Here is a 20,478-nt window from a genome sequence, read left to right on the forward strand (position 1 = left end):
TGTTTATTTATTGAATGGGTATAAAACCTGTTTGTTTGCTTGAATCCTACCCTGCTATTGCTGGCTTTTACTTTTGAATTGGCTTTCACTTTTGATGAGGAGTGTTTGACATTAAATTAACATTTGATAATTAAATTGTACATTAAAACTGTTTCCGGGTGTAATGTGCCCAGTGATCATGGATCATTTAAAAATGTACATTAAATTAACATTTGATATAAATTAACAAATCTACATTATTGTAGACTCAATTAGGAATTTACCAAGAGTTTGAACCAATTAACAAGAGTTTGAACCAATTGAGCAATTTAAGAAAGGGTTTTGATTTGAACCAATTTAACATTAAATTGATATTTGATATGCTTAAGTTAAGGTTAATTAACTTCAATCTGTAAACTTAAGTTATTTAGTAATTTTACACCGTAAATATAGTTTGCCCCCATTGTCTAAAAATCATAGATTCGTCCCTGTTCGTTGCATAGGATTGAACAATTACGGGTTCAATTTGAAATAATAATAAAAAAAGTGAGATAACATTACGGATTAGGGTTGTATCCCTTCCCATTCACCGCCTCCATTTCCTTTTTCTTCTCTCTTCTCTCTCAAATTTCTGCCGTTAAAGAAGAAAGCAGCAGTCATCCGACCAGTCGCCGTTCTTCACCGTGTCTGCTTTGTCTTTCCCCGCTCATCCCTTCATCGTTCACCTTGGTCCGCCGACGACAGGGGTAACCGGAGACGAGCGGGTCTGCGTCTCGGCGTTCCTGTAATTCTTCAGGTACCAGTTCCGTGGTTTTTGTTTAGAAACTTTGCTCGTTTTGGTTGTTTACTAAGGCCCAGTGTTTTTCTTTTTGCATTTTACAGTGAATTGGTTCCGGCTAAAGGCGATTCTGGTAACCGGAGATGAGCGGGTCCGTGTCTCGGCGTTTCCGTATTTCTTCAGGTACCAGTTTCGCGATCTTAGTTTTTTGTACAGAAATTTTATTTGTTTTTTTTACTAAAGCCCACTGTTTGTTCTTTACATTTTAGCTCGACTGTCGGCGAACTGGAATAACTTCTGATTGAAAGGCCGTTCTGAACCTGTGAGATTTCATCCCTGCAGCTAAACTTCTGGTCTTTTTTCATTTACTTAGCTGCTTGTTAACTCATGTTTGGGGTTAATACCTTTTATTCGGATTTACAGTCGTTCTATTCTAAACCTTGCTCGTTTTTTGTAGCCCGGAACACTTGCTATATCAGACAGATACTGGACAACCTCGACACATCCAGTGAGGGCAAGATGAGCAAAAGGAAAAAGGTAATCAAGCTTGCCTAACTAATTTTAATAGTTAATGCTAGCTTATAACTTTTTGGGGTTATGGCTGAAAATGTGATATATACACTAAACTGAAAAGAGTAAAAATAGTTTCAGGAGAGGGTACTGAACTCAGTTGGATTGATATTCTTAACAATGTATCTCAAGAACAAAAATGACATTATCATTGAAAGAGTTTCTTTGATATTAAGATGTGAAAAAGATACAAGTGTTAGTAGTTAGTAAAGAATATATAAATGTTAATAGTTAGTAAAGAGCATATGAGCATAAATATAAATGTTAGTAGTTAGTAGAACATAAATATAAACAATATTTATACAAATAAAATGTAAGTTAGTAAGGTTATCAAATAAATGGTTGGTAGCATAAAGTTAAAGTGCACTAAATAAACATGTATTTAAATGAGCTGAGAACTAATAGAGTTTTATTCAAAGTTTACAAAATCAGTTCATTTCAAAAGCAAAATAGATGCTTCCGATCACTGTTTTTATAAACTAAGAATAAAAACTCCTAGCTCAAAGCTTTGGAGATCAAATGGAGAAGAATTGATTTGTATTGAACTTTGGTGAATACAAGATTTCACTCTTTGGATCTTCACTCGGATTTGAAACAATTAGATGAATTTCTTTCTGATTTCTATCTAAAAATACACCACTCTAAAAAATGGCTCCCTAAACTTAGACTCAAAATCCTTCTAAAATTCGCCCTCTCCTTTTGCTCTCATCTCTTTTTTTTTGTTTCAGGTGCTCACCCCTCCATTTATAGATGCTCAGAGATATATGGCTGGGATTGAGAAACATTGTCCTTTTGCTTGACTCTCTCCTGCCTTTGTCCATCTCCTGCATTTGTCCATACTCAAAGGTGTGGCTGTTTTCAAGATGCAGTATCTGTCTGTTGTGATAGTAGCTATTCTCAAGATGCCTTACTGTTTTCAAGGTGGAGTGCATGGGTTGCCAATTAATAGTGAATTTGTCTTTTTCTCCTCTTAAATTCAAACCAACTAATGCATTTGTCTCTTTGTAATTTCAGAATGCAGTGGCTGTCCCTTGTAAATGGTGAATTCGTCTTTTCTGCTTTTGAAAATTGGCTTGGATTGGGTACCCATTTGACTTGAACTTTATGTGGACCCGACCCGATCTTGGTATAGACTTCGACCCGTTTCTGACTTGAACTTCATTGATGTGGATTTGGACCCGAACTTGATATGGATCGTGACCCGAACTTGATGTGGATTTTGACCCATTTCTGATTTGGATTTGATCCTATGGGTGAAAGATGACATTATCATTATTTATTAATAAGGGATTTTATTTGATTTTCAACTCTTATCTAATGATTTAGATATGAATTATTAATTCATCTTGCCATTACTTAAATCTGAAATCTGGAAATTAATTATATTCTAAATATAGTGTATAATTAAAAATTATCTTTAAAGCTATATGGATAGCTAAATAATTAATTTTGTAATCATAACTTATTTAAAATACAAACATATATGAGAGATTAAGTGATCTCTCAGGTATTTCTTTTACTGATTTTCTTGGGAAGTATCTGGGCGTTCCCTTCCATAGTGAGCGTGTGTCTAAAGGCTCCTTTAAAAAGACTTTGGATAAAGCTAATTCGAAGTGTGCCACTTGGAAAGCCAAGACTCTGTCTCTCGCTGGCCGCCTCACGTTAATTCAATCTGTTAATTGTGCTGCTCCCAATCACATCATGCAGGCTTGTAAGTTTCCGGATCCTGTGCTTAATGATCTTGACAAGATTAACCGTAGGTTCCTGTGGGGGGAAGCTGCGGAGGGCAGGAAGATCCATCTTGTGCCTTGGAGTGAGGTTTGCCAGCCTAAAGATTCTGGGGGTCTGGGTATTAGGAAAGCAAAGGACAATAATAAAGTTTTATTAATGAAACTCCTTTGGCGTATGTGGCAAAACCCCTCCTCTCTTTGGGTTCGCCTCCTTTGTGGTAAGTATCGGAAAGACAAAATCTTCGGGGGCCCGAAAGAGAGAGTTGCTAATTGTTCCTTCCTCTGGAAAGGACTTAGTGCTGTGTTTGATGAGTTCTGCTTGGGAGTTGGCCTGGAGGTGGGGAATGGTAAGTCCATTAGTTTCTGGTTTGATAACTGGATTGGGGATAAACCGTTAATTGAGGTGTGTTCTTCCCCCCCCCCCCCTAGTGATATACGCAACTGGAGGATTGCCGATGTGGTTGACTCGGAAGGGGACTAGATCTGGTCAAAGTTTGATACTTTCTTTAGCCTTGAGACTCTCCTTAGAATGCGGGGAGTGAAGGTGAGTAATCAAGAGGAAGACTTGGATAGGCACTGTTGGGCGCTGACTAACAATGGAGTTTATTCTTGCAAATCGGCCTTTGAAGCTTTCTCTCTCTTTAGATCTGATCCTCCCTCGGATGTGTGGAAGTCGATTTGGACCCTTAAAGTTCCTTTCCGTATTAGGAGTTTCCTGTGGCTGGGCGTTAAGGACAGGCTTCTTACTAATTCGGATAGGCACAGAAGGCACTTGGCTGATTCTGGAGCTTGCAGTAGATGCAGAGGCCATATTGAGACTTTGTGCCATACTCTTAGGGATTGCTCTAATAGTAAAGAGGTTTGGAGGAAAATTCTCCCACACCATATTTTCTCTTCCTTCATGGCACATTCTGAGGTCGACTGGTTCTCTGATGGTGTTAGAGGAAAGTTGCTTCCATACATGGAGCATGGTGACATTTTCTTTGCTATTATCTGTCACCAAGTTTGGAAATGGAGAAACGAGGAGATTTTTGGAGATAAAACTGTTTTTATGACAAACTTAGCTGATTTCTTCTCGAAAAAACTTTTCTCTATTATCGATAGTTTCAAAGGAGAGTCCCTTGCCAGAGCCTCTCAGTGTTGTGATGTCCATCTCGTGGGATGGAGCAGGTCAAGAGAGGGGGTTGTGAAGCTGAATACTGATGGTTCCTGTCTCAGTAACGGTAAGATTGCGGCTGGAGGTGTGCTTAGAGATGTAGGGGGCGTCTGGCTTTCTGGGTTCTCCCAGAATTTAGGGTTGGGTTCTTCCTTTTCTGCGGAGCTCTGGGCTATTCTTACTGGAATCAATCTTGCTAAAAGGCTGGGTGTTAAGAGGCTCTCTGTGGAGTCTGATAATTTGGAAGCAATCAAAATGATTTCTGAGAATCATTCTATGGGTCTTAACAATCGCAACCTCATCAAAGCTATTATAAGGCTTTGCTCCTCCTTTGAGTTCGTAGAGTTCAGACACATTTTTAGAGAGCAGAATCGTGTTGCTGATCGCTTGGCGGCGGCGGGCCATGAAGGGACGTTAGGCGTTACTACCCTTCCTGTTTCCCCTAGTTTCATCTCTCATCTTCTCTTAGAAGATATGATTGGGGTTAGCTTCCCTAGGCTAATTCCTGGGTAGTTTGTTGTTATTCGTTTTTCTTTTCCTTTTCTACCAAAAAAAAAAAAAATACAAACATTTTCCAATATGATTTCATAATTAATAAGCTGGAGAATTAATCTAACCGTTTAGATATAAATTGAGTTTAACTAATAAATTTGAAATATAACTATTCCAAAAAATCATATTTAGAATACAACAAATTATGTTTCAAATATAATTATGACCTGAAAAATATTTCTATTCCAATAAATCACATCTCTAATATAATTTGATAATTATATCGAGATATAAAAAAAATTGGTATAAAATATAATTTTCTTAATAAATTATACTTGTAATTGAAAGTTTGCATTTCTAATATAATTCACGAATTTGTTAGAATTCCAAATATAATCAGTTAAGGTTCAAAAAATGTCCCGGACAAAAATGGGTATCTACAAAGATGAAAATTTGTTGGCAGGAAAACTCTCCCCCTTTGAGGGAAGGTGAAGAGTCATACTAATTATTACCATGTACAGCAAACTCGATCCACATGTCATTCTGACACAACAATTATTTTTGCCTTTTAATGACACATGCTTTTTACAAGCACAAGACATCAACAGGTAACCATAAACTTTAGCGCTAAAAACGACGCATGTAACTCACACAAACTACTCAAAGTCAGGCAACCAAGTTGGGTGCATTTCCATTAGCGACGTCAAGCACTACACTTCGCTCTCCCTCTCAGGACCTCACATCAAATGGTTCGGTCGCCACATGTTGTGGAAGGGGATTAATTAATAAAGAATATGAGCTCATGGGCCAACTCCATTTCAGTCCTTTTTGCCCATCCAAAGGGCAAGCCTAGCAAGAAACATGTCTACTTAGCCATAGTCCAACGATATTTATGGACATTGGACCAAATGTTCAATCTGTGTAAATAGTAAAACCTAATTTATGGTAAAAGACCTTGAACTCTCTCTTTTACTCTCACTAGCTAATTTTAGTTTTTTGCTATTTCTGTCCGGTACTAACTTCAGAAATCCTACTTCTCCACCATAAGTTATTATAAATTTCTTCTTTTTATTATTATAAATTTCATTATACATTTTTACTTACAAATGTAATAAATAATAATACAATTTTATTACCAATATTATTTTTTATATTTGTAATTAATATAATACAAAGTTATATAAAATTTAATTAAATACATACTAAATGATTAAATTTATTGTTTTATATGAATAGAAGAAATCACTTGTATTAATATGGAGTAAATTACATATGTGATGTACAACCTTTATCTATTTTCACATTTTGATGTAGAACCTAAATTTTTTCACACTAAAGTGTACAACCTTCAGATGACTTCTCACTAAAGTGTACAGTCGGTTTTTGTGACCGTTCAATGCAGGTCAACTATATCACACAATCATTTTTCACTTTTTTCTAATTAAAAAAAAGCCCACTAAAAACCAAATAACCTTTATACCCTTCTATTGTTTCCCTCACTAGAATCCAAATTTCTCCCATATTTTTTAATTCATTCATCTCTAATCACTTGATTTTCCAGAAATTCATTCATTAGAATAAAAAAAATCATTTATGTTTGTTTAACTTTCCTAGAAAAAGGAGAAGAATTCATTTATTCAAACTCCTGCTTTCAATTCCCAAAACCGTTTTTTCATTTTGAACCAGCAAGTTTGTTTGTAAAAAAAAAAAAAAACAAAAGAAGCAATTTAGTTCTGTTTTCATCTATGGTCATTAGGGGTGGCAACGGGACGGGGCGGAGACGGTTTTGCATCCTCCATTCCGCTTCCAATATTTTCGAGGGCGATTTCAGAGAATCCCAAAAAAAATTCGGGGATTTTTTTGGCACCCACACCTGTCCGCATGGTTCCCCACAGGTTTCGGAGAATCCCCAAATAAAATTTAAAAAATTCCTCAAATTTAAAAAGTTACCCAATCCCCAAATTTAAAATTCCCCACGTGTTACTGGTATAAACCAGTTGCCTGAAGATGCTTCTACTGTGTTGTCGAGTAGAAGCCGAGGAGCCTGAAGATGCTTATGATTCATCGAGAGTAGAAGGTCGATTTGAAGAAGATGCTAGAAGAATCGAGAACGGTGTTGTCTGAAGTGAAGAAAAGGAGAGAAGAAAAGTGAAGAAGGAGTGGCGCTATGTCCGAAGGAGAGAAGAAAATAAAAGAATCGACAAATTATAGATAGGATTTTTAGGGTTAGTTTATTATAATGTTTTTTTTTACTTTTGGATAGATCATAGATAGAAAAGAAACTATAGAATAAAATAAAATACATAGATAAGTTTTTTTAATTAAAGTACTGATTTTTTTTAATAATTTAAGCTAAATTAAATTGTTGTAGATGTAGATAATAGTATTAGTTAACTTATCACAATACTAATTATTATTTTAATCAAATTTAAATACTAATTATCTTATTTATATATATATATATATATATATATATATAATATTTTATTTTATTGTTTTAGAATTTTGCGGAGATTTTACGATCGGTTTTTTACGGGCGGTTTGCGGATACCCGCGGTTCAGAGATAGTAACACCCACCCCAGCCCCGCATCTAAAGTTTTTGTTTTTTTCCAGCCCCATCGGTTCGGATCTCCACGGTTTTCGTTTTTCCGCTCCATTGCCACCCTTAATGGTCATCATGAACATACAAAAACCAAAGAAGGAGTTAATATATCTTGCCAAGCACCAGAAGCCTAGATCTGGAAAAAAAAATAGAGCTTCAAATCAGAATCAAACTAGAGAAGAAAGATCTGAATGAAAAATCAAAATGTAGCAAGAAATCGTTGAAATAAAAATAGAAGGAGACAAAAACGAGACAAGGAAATTTCTACCTTCATCAGAAGGAGTTGAACCGGCGGAGGAAGAACTCTATTGGAACGTCCGCTGATGATACGAGGAAGAAGAGCATGCAACTCCGGAGAGAGAGATCGATCCTAAAAAGGGGTTGCGCTATGGTTTCAATCTTGTGGGAAAGAAAGAAGATAATAGGGGACTGTTGTCTTTTTTTAAAGAAGAGAAAGAAAGAAAAGGTAGAAAGAAAGAGGGGTAAATTGCATCAATGGTGTACGACGTTTGTCCCATTTCACACTTTAGTGTACAACCTTCAATTTGTCTCATTAATATATACGAACTTATAGGTAACCTCTCACTTTAGTGTATAGCAGGTAAAAATGACCGGTCAACGCGCCACGTCAGCAATTTGACCGGTCAAAAAGTCAAAATTTGACAATCTGATATAAAATTACTTATTTACCCTTTTCTTCCCCATTCCTCCTTCCTCCTCCCTTTCTCTCTCTAACACCTCTCTTTACCTTGTTTCTCTCTCTACGAAAATCAGAATTAATATTTGTCTACCAAAAACCATTATACATTCAGTTATTAGCTATAAAAGATTTATAAATCCAAATACAAGATTAGCTACTATCATAATGTTTTTCTGGACACCTTGTTTTTCATTGTGATAAACCATTTGAGAGCAGAAATATAGTTTGTATATAATCATTCCAACATCTCCTAATTCTCAATCATCCATTACAACATCTATCATTTCCTATAGCTTTCACAACCCAATTCTCATTGAATCATTCAATCCTTCAACAAAGATGAAGCCAGACTATTCAAGATAGGTTTTAATCAGTTTGCTGATTTTATTAATGAAGAATTCATCAGGACCTCAAGAAACAGATTCGTATCACCAAGTCTGCTCTTTCCGATTTGTCTTTTCTGATTGGCTGTTGCATATTTGGCGTCTTCTTATGGATACAATGGACACCGTCAATTCCTTGCAGAACCTAATCTTTCTCCTCCCAAGTCTTGTGATAGAATTATGTGGATGCTGCTGTTTTTTTATTTTCTATTGTTTTAATCTCTTTCTTTCATTGTTCAATTTATAACTTTCAAGTGTTCATAACTTCTACTTGCGGATTCTATAGTTTGATGTCATCAATTTCATGCCAATTTTCACAATTTCAACCATTACTCCGGGAATCTTACTAACCATTTCCACGAGCTCTTTCTGGCCTTTAGCAATTGTTTGAGCTCTGGAATATGGGTAATGGTTTCTGGGTCTGGGTGCAGAAAATAAAGAAGGTTGTTGAATGGTGCAGAAAACATTCCGGCGATATCGGAAATAAAGAAGAACACAGGGAATGGATGAGGTTTATTATATTCTGAATGCTTCCAATTATTTTTGAGGGGCTGAATTCTTAAAATTATCTTAAATATCAAAGAAGAAAGTCTGAATGCTTCCAATTATTTTTTGGGGGCTGAATTCTCAAAATTACCTTAAACAGCAGAGAAGAAAGAGAAAGAGAAAGGGGGAAGGAGTTAGAGAGAGAAATTTTGAGGGAAAGAAAGAAATAAGGGGAAGAAGATGGAGAGATTGAGGTAAAAGGTAAAAAAAAGAAATAGATAAAATTAATTTTTTTATAATTTGTGGGTCCAACTTTTATTAATTAATTAATATGATAAAAAATACTGATGTGGCGCATTGACTTCGAGTTGACCGGTCAAACAGGTCATTTTTACCTACTGTACACTAAAGTGGGAGGTCACCCCTAAGTTCGTATATATTAGTGAGACAAATTGAAGGTTGTACACCAAAGTGTGATTTAAGGTAAAAGTTGTACACCATTGATGAAATTTACCTAAAGAAAGAGTGTAAATGGGGAAGCATCACAAAAAACATGGTGCGAAAAATTTTAGATAATACGGTAAGGTGTGAAAATAGATAAAGGTTATATACCACGTATATAATTTAGTGTGCACAAACTTCAAGATGAATAAATTATTTACTCAAAGTTAATAAGCAAAGTCATATGTACTTTTGCACCAATGCCCATAATAGATTGGGAAAGAAAGATGAAGTTAGTTAGTAATAACATCACATAGCTGTGATAAAACACTCTTTCAAAGACACAGCATCATACCAAAATCACGCATCTCTCTCACTCTCTCTGTCTTTCTCCTTGAAATTGTTTTGACCGGAACCTGTTTCCTGTCTCCTTCTCTTCCACAAGGTGAAATCTCCATTATAGATCATTAAAGAGGTAAGCTGGAACTACCTTTTAGTTTATGATCTTACTATTTTTAGCTCTGCTTCATTTCATACTTGTCCCTCCTTTGATTCTTTCGGAAACTTCCAATTTTCCTTTCCGATATTAATTATGCCAGACTCTGGATTAAGTTAATTGCTCATTTTGGAGTTTTGATCTGACTCGTATTCTCAACAATCTTTAGAGAATTGTCCTTGATCAAGGATTGGGGATGCTTCATATTGTTAGGTTTTGATACAATCTATACTTGTTTGTTGACTTTGTGGAGTCTCAGTTTTGTGGTTTTCGTTTTCCGTTGTTGCTGTTGATGAACAAATGGAGGGAAATCCGAAGAAGTGGAATTCGGGAATTGGGGGTTGCTTTAGTATGTAATAATGGAGAGATCAGTTTGGATGAGGCATGTTGTTAGATTCGGTTTAATCAAGTGTTTTTTGTTGCTTTTTTGAATTTTATAATAGGCAAAATATGAGATTTTAGATTGTTTCTTCTTGCTGGTATTTGTAGCAACTGAACTGAGCTGAACACATTAGGTTTTAGAATTTGGGGATTTAGTTCATTGACATATGGATGGTTCAGGTTTGGGAGGTCATTTATCAAGTAGTCCAGTTGGTGGATTATTAGACCTCGAGGCACCAATTCATAAACAGCAGCTATTGAATCATCCCTCTTTAGGCCACCATCATCATCACATGAATTTACTAGGGGGACTCGATAATGATCGGGTGATGGAAGAGAAAGGTTCAATACCAAGAGCATACTGTTCCAATATCAATAAAGGGAAAGCAGTTAGCCATTTTAATGCCACAAATACCTGCAATATGAGTGAAGATGATGAGCCGAGTTTCACGGAAGATGGCAATGGTGAGCACTCGAGTGGGGGTAAGGGTAAAAATGGATCTCCGTGGCAGCGGATGAAATGGACAGATGAAGTGGTTAGGCTTCTTATAGCAGTGGTTACTTGTGTAGGTGATGACGGTGCAGTTGATGGTGGTGAGGGTGTCAAGAGGAAATCGGGGATTTTGCAGAAGAAAGGAAAGTGGAAAACAGTGTCGAAGATAATGATCAGTAAGGGCTGTCATGTTTCGCCTCAGCAATGTGAAGATAAGTTTAACGATTTGAATAAGAGGTACAAGAGATTGAATGAGATTCTTGGAAGGGGGACTAGTTGTAGAGTGGTGGAGAACCCTGCTCTTATGGATTCGATGCCTCAACTTTCAGCTAACGCGAAGCATGACGTTAGAAAGATATTGAGCTCGAAACATTTGTTCTATAAGGAAATGTGTGCTTACCATAATGGGCAAAGGTTACCCGATTGCCATGATATAGATCCTCAAGGCTGTCTATTACCTCTTGAAAGATTCTCGAAAGACATTAATGGCTCGGAGGAAGAGGAAGCTGAGGGCCATGATGACAGTGACGAAGATGATGAATCGAATAATGAAGACGATAACCATGCTAATGAAGATGTTGAAAGGATGGGCCAGTATGCTGATAGGAATATGAGAAACGAAGGGGACGCCAATCGTTGGTCTCAATCAGTGGGATACGACAGCTTTGAAGTTGAAATGGCTAGGAATTTTCAAGATCCTACCGTACCTTTATGGGAGAAAAGGGACTGGATTAAAAAGAAAAAGTTGCAGCTCCTGGAGCATAGAGTCAACATCCAGGCTGAAGCTTTTGAGCTCGAGAAACAACGGTTCAAGTGGTTGAGATACTGCCACAAGAAAGACAGGGAGTTTGAGAGGTTGCGGCTGGAAAATGAGAGGATGAGACTCGAGAACGAACAAAGCATATTGCAAATGAGGCAGAAGCAACTGGAAATGGATATTCGAAACTCCGAAACATCCCCTGCTTCTCTGGGTATTGAGAGACTGCAAGGAAGAGATCAAATTGATTTATGTAGACATAAATGATTACTTCAAGTAACTGACCATCCGCGCCTTTTACGTGGTATGCTTTCCCCACTATATACTTTACATTAACCTTAGGGTTCTCTGATTGTCTAATAATAATATTTGATATAAAGTTGAAAAGGTGCATGTCATTAGATTAACCTTAGGATTGTCTGATTGATTTTCATATAACTTAATATTCAGCAGCCTTTTGAGCACTCATCTACCATTGTTCCATCTACTTGGTTGCTTGCAACTTTATTCTGTTTGACTGAGTGGTAAAATATTTAGAAACACCATCTATTTTGTTCATTTATTGCCTGTAAATTTATGCATTTAGTTTCTTGGATTGGCACTTCCAAATTGGTATTGAGTTTTCAGTTGCCGTAATATCCTTTCTTATTAGGGGTGTCAATACAGTTGTCGTGTCATAATCATGTTATGTAACATGATCTCATGGAGTAGATACAGCATCCAACCAAATCTTTGACCAGGGGACGGGAGAATTCCCACTACTGCTGGCAGGCCAGCTGGGCCGTGAGTGTGGTGGGAACAGACTTCCCAAAAAGCCAGTCCCGGGCCGGGGTCAACATAGAATGAAGGGGACGGGCCTAACTAATGTTGTGTTGGCTTTGCCAACTTCTTGGGTTGCGGGCAGAGAAAGAACGGAAGTGGGGACTCAGGTCGGGGCACAGCCTAACTAAGAGAGCAATTCCATTTAGGGCGAGACAGAATGGGCGGGAACAAGCGGAACAGGAAAACTACTCTTTCTATTAGTAATTGTGATTGTGATAAGGAAAGGAAACCTCTTGAGATTCCCCTATTAGGTGTTGAATCAGTTGCTTTCTATTGAACTCTTCCACCGCCACTGAACTCACTTAATCCTCATCTCTTGAACTCGCTGAAACCAAGCCTATGGTGATTGCTGGGTAAGATGGCTGACTTTGCCGAGTATTCACTCCGCCCTTCCCGCTACTCTATCTAATGCTTATGGTTCTTTCTCTCATCCAGCAAAGCGCATGGCATTACTTTGATTGACCTTGACCGGTCATTGCTGGAAAATAGGGCCGACTTGGTTGGTATTCGTATTCTCAATCAGCGAGGCCTCGACATCCACAGATAGTTGAGAGACCTACACAGTTCAAGATAAGGTCCCAATATATATTTCACGTGATTATATATGATATAAATGCAATAAAAAATGAGAATCGCATCAAAGGGATCATGTTAGGCGGATTGTCTTTGTACATCGAGTTGCCTTGTCAGAAATTACCAGCCCTATTTCTCAACCCGACGACATTAATATTTCTTCCCAGATAATAGGAAAAAGCAGCATTGTTTTGCTGTTGATGATGTTTACTTATATTTAGAAGATTCTTTAGGGAAAGTGTATGTGTAGGTAGATGAGAAGCTGCTGCTGGTTGTTGAAATGATGCTGAATATTCTATATTCTTTTTAGCATGTGGATGTTCAACCTGCTTGATAGCCAAATTTGACTGAAAAATTTCTGCACCTTTTTCAAATGTCTAATTAGATGTGTTAATATTATTTTTTGAATTGCAGTAATTACTATATTATTGGTTGACCAGATTCTTTCTAGATAGAGTACAAAATTCAGACTTTAAGAACTTCATTAAGAAATTTCTTTTGGGGGGAATTATTTATAACTGTGTCCGTTTAATTTCCGTGTTTGTTGTTGTACTCCCAAAAGAAAAATCAGTTAAAATTTACTAATTATCAGCAATAATAGTAACAATCGAACCAAACGGTTCCTATATTGTTGAAACAGTTTCATATTTAAATCAATATAGGGACGATTCATGTTATCAGTAATTACTATATTATTTGTTGTTGTACGCGACTCGAAAGCAGGTTCTATTATAGTTCATGAATAAGCTCGATTATAATGTTTATGAACACATTTATGAGTAAGCTTGGTTCCATCATTTTTTTTAATAATAGTATTTCTATAAACGGAAAAATGTAAAATAATGTAGTTTTGTGCAAACTTTATACTATGTAGTTTTTGTATTAAAGAAAATTCAAATGCAACGAAGTTTATGGACAAAATTAACGAGTTGTTCGCAAGCAGGATGCTGAGTTTGAGCTCGCCGCGAGTCGAGAATGAGCATGTCAAAGCTTTGTTCGGTTTTGCTCGATTACAATTTTGAATCCAATCATCGGATAATGAATTGATGTGTCACTACTTGAATTATTGTAAAAAGAAATTCCAGTCATCTATACATTCGACTTTGGGTATTGGAAGACCGATCCTTCTAAAAAAAGGTTTAACATATCAAGATCCTGTTTGGCAAATAGCTGCTAGCTGATTGTATAAACTTGTTTGGTAAAATTTAACTGATTGTTAATAGTTGTTTGTATAAAATTATGATAAAATCTTTATTTTGGATTAGATATTAGTAAATAGGGGTAAAAATCTCAGTTTTTTAAAATTGATTTTTTGGATTCGATAAGTTCTTTCAAACATCTTTCCACCAAATACCAATTTCTAATTTTGATTTAAAAAACTCTTTAGCAAACAGGGTCTAAGACTTTCATCATTTTAATCTCTTAATTAACCTCTTTATTTAATGATTTTATTTAAAACAATAGTGATTACGTGAATTTGATTAAAGTGATTTATTAGTTTCTATGAATTTGTTTATATTCAACTGATCCAAAATGGTTTCATAGAAGGTTAATCATGTCGGGAGCCTAATCAATTTTTGGGTCAAAGATCACAAAATAAAAAAAAAGTCAAAGTTGGGAAATTGTTACTTTCCTTAGAAGAAATTTCAAAAAGTTGAAAGAGGAAGAAGAAGCCAATTTCACCTGCAACATCTTCACGTTACCTATAAAAATCATCTTCTAAAAATTCTCAACTCAATTCACAGCTTTTGCAGGATCACAAACACAAAGTAACAACAAATGGCTGAAAATCAACAAACTACATTACCAACACTAGCACAAAACGCGCCTGGCCTATCTTATAATTTCCAGCAGAGGAATCAGTACAGATCAAGGGCATATGATGAGGTGTTTGTGGTTCAATCTCCGTCGGAGAAAGGGTTGTCGGGGTTTGCTACAGATTTTCTGATGGGTGGAGTTTCTGCAGCTGTTTCTAAAACAGCTGCAGCTCCACTTGAACGTGTGAAGCTTTTGATCCAAAACCAGAACGAGATGATCAAGGCCGGCCGGTTATCTCAACCTTATAACGGAATTGGAGATTGTTTTAGTAGAACTATCAAAGAAGAAGGCGTCGGTGCTTTGTGGAGAAGCAACACTACCAATATTATCCGTTACTTCCCCACTCAGGTATAACTAGATCTCTTCATAAGTCGGTAGAGCCGATTTTGTCTAACTTATCGGTTCCCACCTAAAAATGTTCATCTTATAAAGCATTGTTGTGAAAATGGGACCGAACCAGTCAGGTCTCTGATCTGATTGATGTGGATTTTTTAACGTCCATCAAATTGGACCTGACCGGTTATCCGATTAATGTTTCACTCATATTTAATTTATATATATAGGTAAATGTTCGAATTTGCGCTAACAATTAAATATACATATATTATCACTAAAATAACTTTCAATTTGTGACTATTACCAAGGATATAAATTTATTGTTAAAAAACAATATAAATTTATATATTATACTAATATTTAAAAATTAAAAATTTAAAATATTATTCAATATATTTTTTTTATATGTATCTTCATAAATATTTTAAAAATTAATTTATCTTACAATATAGTCAAATAGTTTACTTAATATTAAATATACAAAATTTAAAAGTATAGTAAATTTTATAATTAAACTACATAAAAAAAAATATACATTATATTATATTTAGGCAAAAAGCATCCTGAGGTCCTGATCTTTCATTGTTTGGTGTAATAAGCCCTCGATCTTTTATTTAGACACATTAAGCTCCTGATCTTTCATCATTTGGTGCATTAAGCCCTCAAATTTCATTTAGACACATTGAGCCCTTGATCTTTCATATATTGGTGTATTAAGCCCTTCCGTAAATCAATTAATATATAGGTTTATTAAGGGCATGTTTGGTGTGACAACAAATAATGTTCTAAAAATAACAAATTCTAAAATAAAAAATATATTATACAAATCAATAAAAATAATTTAAAATAAAAAATAAAAAATAAAAAAATTATTGAACACAATAAAACCTTGTTTTTCGATAATTATGTTCTAAAAATAAAAATAATGTTAAAATTGAAGCACATTTTGTGGAAATAAGAAGGGTAATTTTATCAATAATTTTAAATAATGTTTGGTTAGGTTTATATAACTACAGCGTTTCGTATTTTCTCTGGACACTGCAACATTTTGGAGCTTTTCACGAAAAGCTCTTTTCATGAACATTTGTTTGTAGTTACTTGTTATTGATAAAATTACCCTTCTTATTTCCACAAAATGTGCTTCAATTTTAACAATATTTTTATTTTTAGAACATAATTATCGAAAAACAAGGTTTTATTGTGTTCAATAAATTTTTTATTTTTTATTTAAATTATTTTTATTAATTTGTATAATATATTTTTTATTTTAGAATTTGTCATTTTTAGAACATCATTTGTTGTCACACCAAACATGCCCTTAATAAACCTATATATTAATTGATTTATGGAAGGACCTAATACACCCATATATGAAAGATAAAGGGCTCAATCTGTCTAAATGAAAGATCGGGGGCTTAATGCACCAAATGGTGAAAGATCAGGGGTTCAATGTGTCTAAATAAAAGATCGAGGGCTTAATGCACCAAACAATGAAAGATCAGGGGCCTCAAGATGCTTTTTGCCTTATATTTACATATATAGTTTTATGTTTTTTTTATAAATTATCCGGCTACTTAGTTCGAGGTTCGTCAGAGCTTCAATCCAACCTTAATTAGTTTTTTTTATGTTTTAATTATAAAAAATATATATTATGATGTCATCCGGTTTAACTGATCCGAATCAATCAATTGATTAATGGAACCTTGACTTAGTTATCAATTCGGTTTGGTTCGACCTCCTATCCGAATTTTATAACATTGCTTAAAAGTTTCTTATTATCTAGTAATTTTTATTAGTTGCTTTGACCATATACAATATATTTTTCTTCTACTTACAGGCCTTTAACTTTGCATTCAAAGATTACTTCAAGAGTCTCTTCAACTTGAAGAAGGATCGTGATGGCTACTGGAAATGGTTCGCGGGTAACTTAGCATCGGGCGGTGCTGCCGGAGCCTCTTCCCTTTTCTTAACCTACTCCTTAGACTATGCTAGAACCCGTCTTGCCAACGACGGCAAGTCGGCAAAGAAAGGAGGAGGGGATAGACAATTCAATGGCTTGATTGATGTTTACCGGAAAACTCTAAAGTCTGACGGTATTGCTGGACTTTATCGTGGATTCAACATTTCTTGTGTTGGTATCATTGTATACCGTGGCTTGTATTTTGGAATGTACGACTCTTTGAAGCCGGTTGTCCTCACCGGAAAGCTTCAGGTTAGTAAATTTTGCTATGTTTAGTTTTCAGTTAAATCCAAATTAGGGGTGAAAATTTGTGTAGGTTGTGTTAATATTTTTGTGAGTTAACGTATTGTTTGGCAAATAGCTGTTAGCTGATTGTATAAAACTTGAGTGACAAATAAAAACATGATAAAATATTTATTTAGTGATAAAAGGTAATAATTAAGGGTAAAAATATGCTTAAAAAGATATGGAGCAATAAAGCTAATTGAAAAAGCTTCTAAAATGAGATTTTTCAAAATTAGATTTTTGGATTCAATAAATTCTTTCAAATCTCCGTTCATCAAACACCACTACTAGAGGTTTGACTAGTCAAAATCTCTAAAGTGGCTCAAACCTCTAATTTTATTCAAAAAAAAAAAATCTTTACCAAACAGGCCAACAGGGCCAATGTCTATTGAGTCAATCTTAATTTCATGCAAAAAATCTCATAGACACTCAATAAGGCGTTGGTTTCTGTCTCTTTTGCGGGTTAGAGTATAATTTTACTACTGATATTAAAGGTAACATGTTAGAAATATAAAAGAATATAATAATTTTTATACATTTATGACATTTATTTGATTTAGATTAGTAGATTAACCTCGACCCATCTTAAACCTATTTAATAAATTTCTTATCCACTTTTATGTAGGATTGTCGTGTGTAAGTAATTATGATTCATATTATATTTCTGAGTCACATATAATTTATTATCTACATTATCTACGTTAAGGTTTATATAAAAAAAATATATTAAGAAAATATGGTAATATTAATTTAAATATTCGTATTATTTTTAGATTAAAAAATAACCTTAATTTGATTCAAGAATTTTAAACTTACACTATTACTAGTCCAAAATCAACAAAAATCCATACAAAAAATGTGATGGACAACGTTGATTTACATTATAAAATACCTATTTTATCCTTATTATTTAATTAAATTTTTAATGATTTTTTTGTTAATTTGGACCGTAATATTATAGTTGTGTAAGTTCATGAATTTGTATGCAAAGTTTGGAATTAATACTATAATTGAAGACTATAAATGTAATTTACCGCTAAACTTTTGTTAAAAAATAATGCAATTTCAGGATAGTTTCATGGCTAGCTTTGCCCTTGGTTGGGTGGTGACGAACGGTGCCGGACTGGCCTCGTATCCGATCGACACAGTACGAAGAAGAATGATGATGACATCAGGAGAAGCTGTCAAGTACAAGAGCTCATACGATGCATTCTCTCAAATACTAAAAAAAGAGGGTCCGAAATCGCTCTTCAAAGGTGCCGGAGCAAATATCCTTCGTGCAATTGCCGGTGCTGGTGTGCTTTCTGGATATGACAAGCTTCAAGTCATTCTTATCGGGAAGAAGTTCGGCTCCGGTGGAGCCTAATTAACTATCACTTCACTTTTCTGCTTCCCGTAGATGATGACGAAAATGTTTCCATTTTCGAATTTTGTTTGAAGATTTTATTGGATTTTTATTCTTTCTCCAAAGAGTATTGTTTTTTGATTGAAATTAAAGCTCATTTTACTTTTATGATTGAAATTTTAGCTCATTTTACTAATAATAAAAATGTATTTGAAAGTTGTTACTTGATTCTTTTTTAATTACTTATACAAACTATAAATAATTGTGATGTTTATAAATTTGAAATAATTATATAATAGAATCAAACTATTTCAAAATACAATTAATAATTTATTATAAATTATCAATAAATAATTATTGATAAAAATTTCTCAAAATGAATGTAAATTTTTGTTTATATTTTTTTAAAGAAACAAATTTATTATAAATTATCAATAAATAATTATTGATAAAAATTTCTCAAAATGAATGTAAATTTTTGTTTATATTTTTTTAAAGAAACAAATTTATTAAAACCAAATCAAGGGAAAGAATATTGCTGATAAAAGGTGGTGGACATACTCACTCACCACAAATTAGACTTGGAATTAACCGTCTTAGTTAAAGCACGAGTCTTCAAATTCATTGAACGTCTAACAAAAGAGATGGAGCAAAGCTCTACATCTCGTAATAAGACAACACATCCTGAGATAATATCTACCGGATAAGAGCCAAAGGAACCAAGTTTGATAGCCTGAATTGAATTGCAACACGAAAGTCTGATTACACCTGAATAATGCCCTTAAAATGATTAGTTTTGATCCAGCTCAAAGCTTTAATAGCTAGAGCTTCTACCACAGTAGGGTCATAGTTTCCTACAAAAGCCCCCATTTTAGATGCTGAACATAAACCAAAATGGTCCTGAATTAAAAAAAACCATATGAGCAATACCCTGCATCAGAGAAGACACCAACGTCGACATTATAGCTGAGGGATCCATGTGTTGGTCTAGACCATTTTTCAGAAAAATGACACCCTGCATCTGTGAACATTTTGATATGCTTTTAGTATCGATGAAACTACACTCTTCGAGTAAGTGTCAACTCTTTAAAAGTTTAAATAAGATTGAAGAATGAGAAAGTTATTATTATATTTTCTAATGTACAAACTTGATTGGGTATTTATAGCCAATGCTAAAAAGAATCCTAATCTAACTAGGAAAACATTAATCAACATTTAACCAAGGTTATCAAACCCGGACCAGACCGGCCGGTTCAACCCGGTTCGACCGGAACCGGTCACAGTTCCGGGCCGGAGGTGGTCCGGTTATTAAATCTTTAAAAACCGTTTAAAACTGTTCAAACCGACCGGTTCAACCACAAACCGATTGACCCAGTGCCGGTTATGCGGTTTGATCCGGTTTGATTTTAGACATGTTTACTTAAAAAAAATATAAATTTTAACAAAAGTAAGATTCGAACCTTGGACCTTTAGCATGTAAACTTTAATGCTCACCAATATAGGATTGGGGTCAGTCTTCCTAGACTGATCCCGGGTTAGGTTTTTGTTTGTTTGTTTTTTTTTTCTTCCCTTCTTACAAAAAAAAAAAATAATTAAAATATGATTTAGTATTATTTTTCTATTTAGATAAATATCATTAAAAAATTATTTTATTTTCTCAATATTAACAAAGTTTAATTAATATTTTTTTTGAAGAAATTTAATGAGTATTAAATTTTAAATATATACAAATAAATTTTAAAAATCTAATAAATTAAGATTAAAGTTGAATTATAAAATACATATCCTATTAACATATTTACATGTTAGTTATTAATAAAAATAATCACTATTAATTTTTAAAATATATTTTTTTAATTTTTATATTTATTTGTTATGATATTAAATAAATATT

General features: G+C 34.4%; 2 protein-coding genes and 1 long non-coding RNA gene across 6 annotated transcripts; all 3 read left to right on the forward strand.

The window, feature by feature from the left end:
* The first annotated feature begins 533 nt into the window (after nt 1-533).
* LOC136222860 (uncharacterized) lies at nt 534-2,686 on the forward strand. Its single transcript, XR_010685698.1, has 6 exons — nt 534-775; nt 862-940; nt 1,027-1,079; nt 1,215-1,294; nt 2,056-2,248; nt 2,342-2,686. It is a non-coding gene; the product is annotated as an uncharacterized lncRNA (long non-coding RNA).
* Nucleotides 2,687-9,617: 6,931 nt separating this feature from the next.
* On the forward strand, nt 9,618-13,248 carry LOC136222865 (uncharacterized). 4 transcript variants are annotated; one of them, XR_010685699.1, is made up of 3 exons: nt 9,618-11,749; nt 12,098-12,620; nt 12,703-13,248. XR_010685699.1 is itself a non-coding variant. In XM_066010564.1 (3 exons), the coding sequence occupies exon 2, from the start codon at nt 10,489-10,491 to the stop codon at nt 11,710-11,712; it is 1,224 nt and encodes a 407-aa protein (XP_065866636.1). In that variant the 5' UTR covers nt 9,619-9,793; nt 10,376-10,488; the 3' UTR covers nt 11,713-11,749; nt 12,098-13,248. The 4 variants fall into 4 exon arrangements, 3 of the variants coding, with proteins under 3 accessions (XP_065866630.1, XP_065866632.1, XP_065866636.1); XM_066010564.1 differs by having other exon boundaries at nt 9,619-9,793; nt 10,376-11,749; nt 12,098-13,248; XM_066010558.1 differs by having other exon boundaries at nt 12,098-13,248.
* Nucleotides 13,249-14,576: 1,328 nt separating this feature from the next.
* LOC136222887 (ADP,ATP carrier protein 1, mitochondrial-like) lies at nt 14,577-18,807 on the forward strand. The gene is made up of 3 exons (XM_066010574.1): nt 14,577-15,006; nt 16,832-17,206; nt 18,309-18,807. The coding sequence occupies exons 1-3, from the start codon at nt 14,620-14,622 to the stop codon at nt 18,603-18,605; spliced, it is 1,059 nt and encodes a 352-aa protein (XP_065866646.1). The 5' UTR covers nt 14,577-14,619; the 3' UTR covers nt 18,606-18,807.
* Nucleotides 18,808-20,478: the final 1,671 nt, after the last annotated feature.

Source organism: Euphorbia lathyris, chromosome 1, assembly GCF_963576675.1.
Source record: "Euphorbia lathyris chromosome 1, ddEupLath1.1, whole genome shotgun sequence".
NCBI classification, from domain to species: domain Eukaryota; kingdom Viridiplantae; phylum Streptophyta; class Magnoliopsida; order Malpighiales; family Euphorbiaceae; genus Euphorbia; species Euphorbia lathyris.